Source organism: Suillus discolor (assembly GCF_016758755.1).
Source record: "Suillus discolor strain FC423 chromosome Unknown F5147scaffold_5, whole genome shotgun sequence".
Classification (NCBI taxonomy): domain Eukaryota; kingdom Fungi; phylum Basidiomycota; class Agaricomycetes; order Boletales; family Suillaceae; genus Suillus; species Suillus discolor.
The window spans coordinates 238,359-249,377 of NW_024541252.1; the positions used below are offsets into that span (position 1 = coordinate 238,359).

Genomic DNA, 11,019 nt, shown 5'->3' on the forward strand with positions numbered 1-11,019 from the left:
TCAGAGGGTTCTTGAAAAACACGACGGCTTTATGCGCGAAGCCGCATGAACTGGCTCACAGTTATAGCTCACGCCTCGGGAGGAAATCTTAATTTTATGAGCGGCTAATTTTGGATGAGGAAAAAGTGTTCCATACATTCCTAAGAGTCTTTATCGTCTCGCCATTAAATATCGGCTATACTTCAATCAACTAGCGACACTCGTTCGTGACAGAATGGATGATCTTCCAAGTCTATGTCCAGAAGACCCAATACAGTGCATGTGTATTAGAAGTGAGGTGGAAGAAAAAGAAAACAATCGTGAATAAAGGTACTGGAGGATTCGCTGAGGGGTTATTTGATTCTCTCTGTAATTTGAGCGAGTGAGGACGCGACAGCAGGCCCAGAAAAGTCAAAAATCACGAATTTAAACCAGTATGCACGAGAACATGGAAATGTTCAGCGAACATAAGTAGTTTTATTTTATCTTGGGAGGACCACCGGATAAGAGTAATTGATGCGTCAACGGGTGTGTCACTTGTGGTCTAATTGAACTGTGCTTCCAGTGGGAGACTTGGTGGGGTCATTGTTACATGGTCGTACGATACCAGGCGTTTCACGGTGGTATGAGGATGTGACTCCAGAGGTCGGACTCTGGACTCGCTTAGTAAGCCGCTAGTAATTTGGCCAGACTCATCACCGAAATTCCCCAACTCGGATAAGGGCTGATAATGACTGACCAGGATGCACAAGGTCGCAAAAGGTACACCAGATGTATCAGTGTGCGGAAGGCTGGGGAAACAACTTATAAGATCTGGTTGAGAAACTCAATTGAAGATAAGACGGCGGAGGTTGGGTAAGTAACTCGTACCTTAGCGCAGATTTTGAGCTTAGAAGCATTGATATGCCAATACTACTTATACGTTCTGATTTGGTGATGAATTCTGATAAGACCATTTCATTTTGGTATTGCATTACATGGTATGAGCAGAAAGTAAAAGTACATCTAAGAGTGGAACATGCACCAAAGCTTCTCTAAGAGCAGACACGCGCCAAAGCTTCTGAAGGAGACTCGGTATGACAACCACAACAAGAGGATGATTAGACAGCAGCTTGAATGCGAACTGCGAATGAGAAGTGGGACGACGACAAGAGCGAAACATGCGACGAGTGGACAGCGGCTTGAATGTTGCAAATGAGAGAGACAGACAGACGAGAAAGACACATCCTGAGTGAGAAAAAGCAGTGTCGACAATGAGACGAACCGTACACCAGCACCTGCATCTACCCCTTCTGAATCAGGCTTGCTATCCGCATGGGTTGCAGAGTTATGACTCGAACACGCTCTCATAGTCTATGCATCACCAATGACAACCTCCAGGGCGCCAGTTGCTGTTATCGATGCCAGGACTGGATATTTCCAGTTTCGCTAACCTCTCAGTAACACGAAAATCTCATCTGGACTTCCAGCGCAAATGAACTGATGTTTGGCTTTACCAGAGGGCCCATCTTCAAATCACTGCTCACGTCAGTCATGACTCATAAATTACACTGACACCAGGAGACCTCACCTTCGAAATTTGAATGCACCCAACGACTACCTTTCCTGTACTTGACTACCGCTCGTGGAGATGCAGCCATGGCTTCCACATTGACGAAGGCAGCTGCCACGAAATCGATTCTGAAACCGGTAACGACTTTGAAGGGTCATGGAGAGTTGATTCGATCCATATCCTACTTTCCTGACAGCCAGTGAATGGTCAGCGGATCTGATGATAAGACCGCTTGGCAATGGGATCTGAAGACACGCACTCAGCCTTCCAGCGCTAACCACAAGAACAATTATGCACATGACATGATGTAAGACCAGCAGAGGCGGCCACCATGTGCGGCTGGGTTGGTGTGTAAATGATACCCGGTATTGTGCGTTGTAAGTTCCTACACAAATGATCAGCTATAGTTATAAATGTGAAAAATTGTACCTATTGTGCAAGACATCAGACACAGACATGTTGAGATAGGCATAGGCATGCACAAGCACACAGAAATGAGCAAAGATGCTTGTCAGCAATGTACGTACATGGATAAACAAAAACTTAGACACACCTAGATTGTGCTAGTCTAGGATGGTCAACACCCATGTTCGGAAGTTCGTTGGCTCCCTTTTCAGGTACCGTGAGCTGCACAGAGTTCTGCATCAGATAGTTCGTTAGATTACCTGCCAAGGGAGAATTCACTTGGGAGGGTTTGGGTTGTCTAGCACTTCGAGTGACAAGATCTTCTCAAAAGACTGCGAGATCAAATAAAGTCAATATATGCACTATATTTTGGCATGTAATCTGAGAACTCACGATTGTGGATGCTTAGACTACTTGATTTCGCTCTTCCAACTTCGTTATGTGATGGCTTACCCCTCCAAAGTTCCATGTTCTGACTTTCAAGGGCACTAGTGATGACTCCGATGATGTATATATGTAGTGTGCTCACACTTTCCAAGTGAAGTCCCATACGACGAGAAATAATCATAATAGGGGATCAGACGAGTTTGAGTGCGACAGGCCAACATGGTGGTGGTAGGGCTAAGGGTTAAGACACGACCGCCGACGAGATAATGTTATCAATATTTGGTGTTATTGACGTGATGTTTGGTTCACGTATCAATAACACACATGATCATCGCATTACTCTCGCACTGCCCAGTGACACAAGTCAACCCTGCAGGAAAAACTGAACATGGCCTTTGAAAACGGTTGCAATCGCGCGAAATATGATGAATTTGGGAGCAACATATTTCACAATAGGAGACTCGCTGTGGAGACTAATATAATATTGCACATCCGTTGTAATCTTGTCGAATGTTGTAGCCACATTTCTCTCAGTTGCGTGTGTAAAACAAAATCGGTTGTATTCCTGTCAATTGTGCTATAACCTAATGATACAAATCCCTCGACTCACGATCAGAAAATGTGATATGCGACCAGAAAACATGATAACAATGCGAAACACGACAGGATCAACACGACGGCAGCAAATACAACGCAGCAACGAGGCTGGCAAGCGAGACCACACCGCGAGGCAATGAGGCAGGCAAGAGCAGGCAAGCGAGAGCAGACGACCGTGAGGCAACGAGGCAGGTGAGAGCAGGCAAGCAATAGGGACAACTAATACATTGAACCGTCGGCGATGTCGCTAGAGGGGATGTACCTTCGACTGTTGCAAAAGGGCCCATAGACTCATCTACTTAGTAAACATGAGTATATGCGTTGAAAAATACCTTTTATACTACCTGAATCCACGAAACACTCAGACTCGTGGAATCAGTGGAGGAAGGCAGCGGCGGCGAGAAAAGTTGTTGGGAAGATGGTGGTAAGAAGAAAGGAGGGAAATGGAGTTGCCTGGAATTCCCAAAACATTCTAACTTTTGGTGTCAGTAGTAAAACTTGAACACAAGACTTCGTGATATTTACAGAATGTTGCGCGAGAAGCAGAGCCCAGCTGCAGAGTAAGCTGTGTGACACCGAACGACGCGTAAATGTAACACTGTGTGCATTGACGAAAACACGATCGACAACAATGTAATGATTTTGTCGTGTGACACATTGGTCAATTGATACGGTAATAACATATCAGGGGAAATCTGAACTTACCAGCGGCACGTCAGACTGATGGCAGCCTTACGCGTTTAGGAGAGTGTTGAGGTATGTGTGAGGGAGTGTTGTTGAACCTGCCATCAATCGTCATCGCGTCATCAGTCCGTAAAAGATTGTGGCGCGGGAAAGTGTCCGCATAAGGTAATTTCAGACTTGGGGAATTTTGGTGATGCTCGGAGACTCGGACTAAAGTCACTGTGTCACTCAACGACCAGTGATCGGTCCCTCTTACTCTTGAGTTGTTCAAGTTCTTGGGAATCACATTACATGCATCCTCGCAATCCGTATAATAAACCTCCTGATTTTGCTGACCTTGCAAGGCGCTACCCTCCTCTCAGACCACAGTACGCGTTCATCGGACGAAAGCCTCGGAGAAATACTGAAATTATCCAGTGTCTTCATCAACCATACAGGATCAAGCACGATAAATTTCAAAAACCTTCCTGCACAAAAGTGAGCAATGATAAGTCTAAGCTCCGTTTGTTGCGGTACGCTAATGAGGGCAGGCGTTTAACAGAAGCACTCCTTCATCTTGACTATGGTCTTTCATTAACCCTACCGGACGATAGACTTTGCCCTCCGGTAAGGCTTTTTGCTGCGCACTTATATTATCTCACACCAGATGCACATTAGGTGCCGAACAGGTGCTTTCACATTTTAGAAGATCAATGCAGGAAGGCTGAAATCTGCTCCACAGATTAAATTATGTTCTTTGGCTACAAGATATAGTGAAATTCACTTGCGGTTCCGCTGCCATCAGAGGACTTGACATGTGCGTCACATTAGCACTGGTCTGAATGCACGTGGAGCAAACATCACTCAGTGGCACTGGTGCTTCAGCAATCTACCCGTTGTTGGCTTGTGGTATTGAACATATTTGGAACTTCGTAGCTACCGGTAAGTGTCATAACGGTACATATACTTTCGAAATGTGACGGGAACATATGATTCAGATATCGACGAACGGTCCATCCAATTCGCCAAACAAAACGTTTCTCAGAATTCTATGGACAGTCGCATTGTTGTCGAGCGTGTACAGGCTGATGGGCCTATTCTTCAACCCCTTCATACAAGTCTAATGGATTTTGACTTCACCATGTGTAACCCACCGTTTTATAGCAGCGCCGAAGACGTTTCGCGCTCAGCCGAATTCAAGGAGTTTGGTCCAAATGCAGTGAGAAAGACAGTGTTCACTCATGTAAGATAATTTAACCAATTGACTCAGGTTTGCTCCGGAGCAGAAGTGGAGATGATAACACCAGGGGGAGAGACAAATTTTGTTGCTCGGATTTTTTTAGAAAGCCTACAGTTGAGGACGAAGTGCCGGTGACCTAATTGCATCGACAGTGCGACTTCAGATGTGCTGATGCGTCCCCATAGATGGTACACTTCTATGCTTGGGAAGATGTCATCAATCCCTGATATTATATCCCTCTTTCGCGAACACAACGTGCGTGCGTCGTGGAAGTCTGCAGTCTACTATCTAATTTGGTGACGTAAGGTAGACAACTATGCTATAACAGAGTTTGTTCAGGGTCAAACTCGTCGTTGGGCTATTGGTTGGTCATTTCAAGATGCCAGGCTTCCTGATGTATGACTTCTCGTTAACTTCACCACCACGCAAGCTATTTACTTCATCACTGTCCAGGCCTTTGCTCGTGTCTCCAACCCAGCCTTGCAGAATATAATGCCTTCTCGCAACACGCTGCATCACGCTTTTCCGGGCGCTCGATCTGCAGACATTCTAGCAAGCGCTTTACGAAATGTTCTCGCACTTATTAATGGCATAACGGTTACAACCTCGGCTACGCCTGCGATTCATGATCATTCTTCAACCATGCTGGTGCATGCCCTAAGTAACACCTGGTCCCGCGCAGCACGAAGGGGGAAACTTTCAGGGACAATCTGCGCGGATCAAGATTTGCCAGTCCTGCGTTGTTCGGTTGAATGTCGCGAACGATCATCTTATACTTCAAGTGACATTGCATGCGATCTTTTCTTCATCTGGGTTGAGGGCAAGGATCGGTTGATATTTGAAAGCTTCACAAGTCATGTGAGCCGCAAAGTCACTTCTACCCTACAAGAGTTTGGGGATGTAATATGATTTAAAATAAGCCGTGTACGTAACCTGTGATTTTTCATTCGACGACTTTATCTCCATCCCAGAGTTTTGGCGTCGCCACAATGCAGCCTCATGTTCCATCCTCTGTTCATCACTTCCCGATTGAGCCCCTACATTCTGTGTTCATACAAATTGAACAAGACGCCCAACGTCGTACCCGACGCCAAGGATATTACTGATCCTTGCCGTGTATCAGCTGCTTGAGCTATAAGGTTTGCAACGTGGTGTGCAAAATAACGAAGTATTGCACTTAATCGTACTGCAGTTTCCATGGATCTAGTGTGGCGCTTCTCTAGGAGGCCGGGTGTAGTGTTTCCACGTGCGCCGCATGCACAGGTCATCGTATGACCAAACCTTCGTGCCAGGCCCTGTCCAGCACAATATAAAACGTTGTTGATGCAAGGGAATTCATCCAACATCTCGCGCACTCAAGCCACCATTGTGGCATATCCTACTATTACGGCTCCAAATTGGGTAGTCGCTGACAATTTCGGATTATGATATCGTGTAAGTGTTCCGGGGACCAGGCATCAGGGAGAAATCTGGTCATTTGTATCGGTGGGCGTTTTAGCTTACAGCTCCCGATGACGATTATTCATCTCTTCAGACGGGACATCAAACAAGTATGGTGATAAAGTAGGTCGTCTGACGCTCATGCCTTCTGATTTTCTTGACAATCAAAATTTATACTCAGAACACCAATATCGTCGAACTGTATAGCGAGATGGTCAAGGATAGCAAGCAGTTAACGTACTACAACAGTGGTGTAGGAACGTATGCTAAGGGACACACACACTGGATGAAGCAGATCGAGAGTGTCTTTGATCTGGCCTTTGCGTTGTAAGCATCATTATTGGACTTTTCATGGTTCGGGGTAACGTCAGTAAAGTAATATCAGTCGAACTATTATGGGAGCCTACAGATGGCTCTCAGACACGTACCGTCCTGGTGACAAGATCTTCCTGTTTGGTAAGTTCCTTGGACATTGCATATAGTCAACTACACTAAAATGCAAGGCCAGGATTTTCGAGAGGTGCCTACCAAGTTCGTGTATTGGCAGGAATGATCCACGAGGTATCCATCAACGTCGATTTATGATCTATGATCTTTCTTGTTTAATACTCTTTTGATAGATAGGACTCATACTACCCGGCAACATAGAACAGATCCCCTAGTGAGTATATCCGATGATCGTTCCTGACTGGCTTTCTGACGCCAGCAGTGCCTACGAGCTCTACTCCGCCATCAACAGTGGAAGGCAGAAGGATAAGTTACTTGCGGCAGGATTCAGGTCGACGTTCTCCAGACGCGTGGTAATACATTTCATCGGCGTATGGTGAGCGTTATTCCTGAGTGCGAGTACACCAGCATGATTAATACGCTGTATAGGGACACCGTATCGTCTGTTGGTATCAGGAAGGAGAAGATTTTACCATCCACCGATACATGCGATCACATTTGCTGTTTCCGTCAGGGACTTGCGCTTGATGAGCGCAGGGTGAAATTCCTACCTGAGTATGTCTATGGTGGCACGAGCAATCGAGCCGAATCCCAATTGGCGCAACCTCCAAACAATGCTGTCAAGGATGTCAAGGAAGATAATGTCAAGGAGGTTTGGTTTGCTGGTAGTCATTCGGATATGTATGTATCCCCTGCACGGGAAGGCCATCATTTGACAACTTGTTCCAGCGGTGGTGGAAACAGGGAGAAGACGGGCAAAGCACTCAATTTCCAAGATATGCCTTTACTATGGATGCGAGAAGAAGCTTTCGATGCGGGGCTTCTGCTCAATCCACCCAAGATAGCTTTCAGATTTGAAGATTTGAAGGAACCCAAGATTAACGACTCGTTAACACTTCGGTGGTGGCTGCTCGAGCTATTGCCTGTCAGACATCTTTGCTACAACAATTCTAACCAGCATACAGTGGTGTAAGTGGCAATGTTGTTCCGTTTGACTCAGATATTGAACACTTGTAGACCGCATGTTGGAAAAGGTCGCACCATCTTACCTGGCCAAAAGGTCCATGCGTCGGTTCTGTTTCGCGCTCACTACCGGTCGAAAGCGAGTTTCTGGAGAAATCTCCAGCAATGGCCTGAAGCGATTCACTTTCATGTTGCCTATGACCAGGAACAGTTGGGTGATGCCTGGGAAGTTCCTTTCAATCGCTCGACTGCTGAAGATCTCGTTGGTACAATTCACAAGAAACACACCCTGGATTATGTTGATCGCTTGGCCTTCATGTGTTCATTTGGTGAGATCCCAGACCATTTTGACATACTAACCTGATCTTATGGATTGCAGAACTCGGAGTTGAAGCGGTGCGGAAGGTGAATGCACTAGAGACGCTAGAAGCCTTGCTTGGCATTCATGGCAAAACCATCGCAAATGTTAAATACGCACCAGACGAGAAGGGGGAGGCATCTCCCATATCGGACCTGAAGAACACAGATACTGACGCGGCCAAAGAAGAACGCATTGCTCGTAAAGTGTGCCTCAGTGCAGTCGTCGCGTACTGCGCACTCAGTATGTCTTGCTTTTACATTGCTGCCTCGACGAACTCTCAGAAATGCACAGTCCAGGACGCGGACGCAGACACGGAAAAAATACTAGACAGTCTTGACGTTCCTGCCATGCTCCAAGACACAGAATACCAAGGCAGAGCATGTGCGGCTCTTCCGGCTCTTTGCAAGATCAAAACACTAAGAGAGAAGCTCCTTAAAGAGGATATGGTTGGTCGAATCGTCGACCTGTGTCGGAACACCGGCGAAAACAAACTAATCGCGATGAAGACGCTGTCATACCTTGCCCAACGCTTTGGTGAGTTGCATTATTCATCTGAATCATTTCGAACATGCCCCCTCATATACGATCGAACTAAAGATGATGCATCTCGCATTCTTTCTAAACAATCCGATTTCATCAGTGAAATCTTTGTCATGTTGAAAGAGAAATGTAAGTCTTCACCTCTCAATTTGCTTCTCTTCCACATTTGTATATCAGGCCCGATCGTTGTCGTTGCTGCGTTAAAGATTTTGGCAGTTGTGGCCGGGAAAGGTCAGTCACGACATAGATCCACGGAAATCAGTATGTTCAGATATTTCGTGTTCAGGAAACATCGCAAAGGATATCGAAGGCGGAGAGCTTGTAAAACGACTTAAGACCTTGATACAGCGTCGTGATTTCTTTGTCACTCCGGCTGCGATCGCTGCATTATGCGAGTTTTGCCGCTATATTCCAGGTACACAGCCTTCCCATTCCTACGATCAATGCTGATGTTCTTCCGAAAATAGAACTCCGTGCGGAGGCTATACGCCGCGATATCCTCGTCACATTGATTGACCTGTTTGAGTTCGATAAGCAAGGTTTGAGCGGCGGACCACGCGGCTTGATAGTGCTCGCTGAATTTGGTTCGTATCTGAAACTGCTTAAAAAGACCTTGCTTACCATGTTACTCAGACGACATACGCGACAAGCTCGCACAGGGTCCGCACATTAGAAAACTAGTTGCGTTTTCGAGAGATGACGCAGTTGAAAAGAGCAAGGAGGCGACTGAGGAGCTCAAGGAGCTATCAGGATACCGTACGGTCTATAAAATATTTGTTCCAGGAAAACTGATATTTCTCTTAGCTAAACTCCGCGAACGAATCATTGCTGAAGGAGGCCTGGACAGCATGGTCGATAATTTGGCTAAATCAGACCACGCGTTGTTTGCTGCGGATGCGCTTTTAACTCTCGTGAAATACGGTGAGTGCCCCGAGACATTTTTCCAACAAAATTGACTGGGCTACGTTCAGACGACGCCAAAGAACGGATACTGAACACTAAAGTGGACCTGCGTTTGCTGCAGATGATCGATGAACGCATATTTGACGGAACAATTCACCGGAAAGGCATAGATATCCTTGCGGACATATTCAAAAATGGTTTGGCAATCTGGATTCCTGCGGTCTATGGGGTTCTTACGAGTTGTGCAGATGACCTGCGATCCATGATGTTAGACCCAAAGAATCCACCGTCTTTCGATAACGGTTCTTGGAATTTCGGCTGCAAGGATGCGCCCCATCAGCGACTCAAGAAAGCGGCAAAGTACGTCCTGGAGAAGACATTCCGCAGACAAGTCAAAAACGCAATGGATGATTCCGATAGCCCTAAATACCCGAGAAACGTCATTGGGATTTTGCGCAAGATGATCGAAACATATCCGCTCGACTCTGTTCAGAATAGCGCTATCAATTACCTGCGCATTATTGCTGATTACGGTTGGTTTGCGTGTTGCTGTCGAGAACGCACATTAATTAAGATACAGAGGACGCACGCCAGGCGATGGTTGGCGCCGAAATCATAGGACCTCTTTTGTGGTGCCTTAAAGCCACGGATGTGGACATCGATGCTCTCAATGATGTTTTAAGAAAGATTGCGCCTGACGGTGAGAGTTCCAAGACAACCCTTTGCGCAACACGCTCATGAAAATGTCAGAATCGTTGCGTCATGAAATCACAAAGGATGACAAGATACTGGTTGAAATGCTCAGTAGTCATTATCCTGGCGAGGTTCTCCGCATGACTGCCGCATTGGAATCTTTATCGTCTTATGGTAAACGCTTTCCTGATTCTGAGATATAATGCTAACAACACTTTCAGGAGAGATACGCCGGAAAGTTCGGGAGATGGATGAGTACCAACACCTGAAGAGGGATCCCCTGTACTACTTAGATCCGCAGCACCACCCTCACGAACGTGGTCGGTTGTTCTTTAACATCTTTTTCTCGACGTGCTGAAACTTGGTTTTAGATCAGTATACCATTGCATCCCAGGCCATCACAACGATCATCAGGGTATTTGACACATGATAGAACAAGTATATGTGTGACGATGCGGTCGAAGAGCAGGTAACCAAAATCTCGACGATCGCGAATGACGATGTCATTACTAGGCTGTAGCAACAACGCTCTTCTACTATTAGGTTACATTTTGTACCGAATTATTCCGAACAGCATGGGATGAACTATAGTTGACAGTCAAGTCTGAAATGCAATTGCAATCCCTGGATGGATCCTGGTGGTAGGCCCATGAAGTGTTTGCTGTCATGCAACGGTCTTAATAGATGATATAGTGGGGATAAAAGAAGTGTTTGCTTTAATAAAGCGAGTATTGTTTTTGGGTGGAAGCCTGATAGTTGTCGTAACCTGTGAGAGAGCTGAGGTGAGCTGCAATTCCGTTGCAGTAGGAGTGAGAGCGACCCAGCGAAGTGAACCTTGAATCCCAAATT

General features: G+C 46.0%; 3 protein-coding genes across 3 annotated transcripts; all 3 read left to right on the plus strand.

The window, feature by feature from the left end:
* Window positions 1-3,818: 3,818 nt before the first annotated feature.
* F5147DRAFT_604461 (S-adenosyl-L-methionine dependent methyltransferase) lies at window positions 3,819-5,896 on the plus strand. Its single transcript, XM_041432302.1, has 11 exons — window positions 3,819-3,972; window positions 4,022-4,081; window positions 4,135-4,210; window positions 4,262-4,272; window positions 4,326-4,400; window positions 4,452-4,525; window positions 4,582-4,802; window positions 4,854-4,954; window positions 5,009-5,078; window positions 5,130-5,219; window positions 5,277-5,896. The coding sequence occupies exons 1-11, from the start codon at window positions 3,896-3,898 to the stop codon at window positions 5,730-5,732; spliced, it is 1,311 nt and encodes a 436-aa protein (XP_041297956.1). The 5' UTR covers window positions 3,819-3,895; the 3' UTR covers window positions 5,733-5,896.
* Window positions 5,897-6,247: 351 nt separating this feature from the next.
* Window positions 6,248-8,037, plus strand: F5147DRAFT_567534 (uncharacterized protein; the record flags this gene model as incomplete). Its single annotated transcript, XM_041430864.1, has 10 exons — window positions 6,248-6,308; window positions 6,358-6,386; window positions 6,445-6,590; window positions 6,640-6,719; window positions 6,772-6,824; window positions 6,884-6,924; window positions 6,973-7,086; window positions 7,140-7,395; window positions 7,462-7,679; window positions 7,728-8,037. The coding sequence occupies 10 exons, from the start codon at window positions 6,248-6,250 to the stop codon at window positions 8,035-8,037; spliced, it is 1,308 nt and encodes a 435-aa protein (XP_041297957.1).
* Window positions 8,038-9,472: 1,435 nt separating this feature from the next.
* Window positions 9,473-10,608, plus strand: F5147DRAFT_670977 (uncharacterized protein; the record flags this gene model as incomplete). The annotated part of the gene is made up of 7 exons (XM_041435562.1): window positions 9,473-9,495; window positions 9,546-9,674; window positions 9,726-10,010; window positions 10,058-10,177; window positions 10,228-10,344; window positions 10,392-10,490; window positions 10,542-10,608. Coding segments are annotated over 7 exons (819 nt in total), but the record flags the coding sequence as incomplete, so codon positions are not given.
* Window positions 10,609-11,019: the final 411 nt, after the last annotated feature.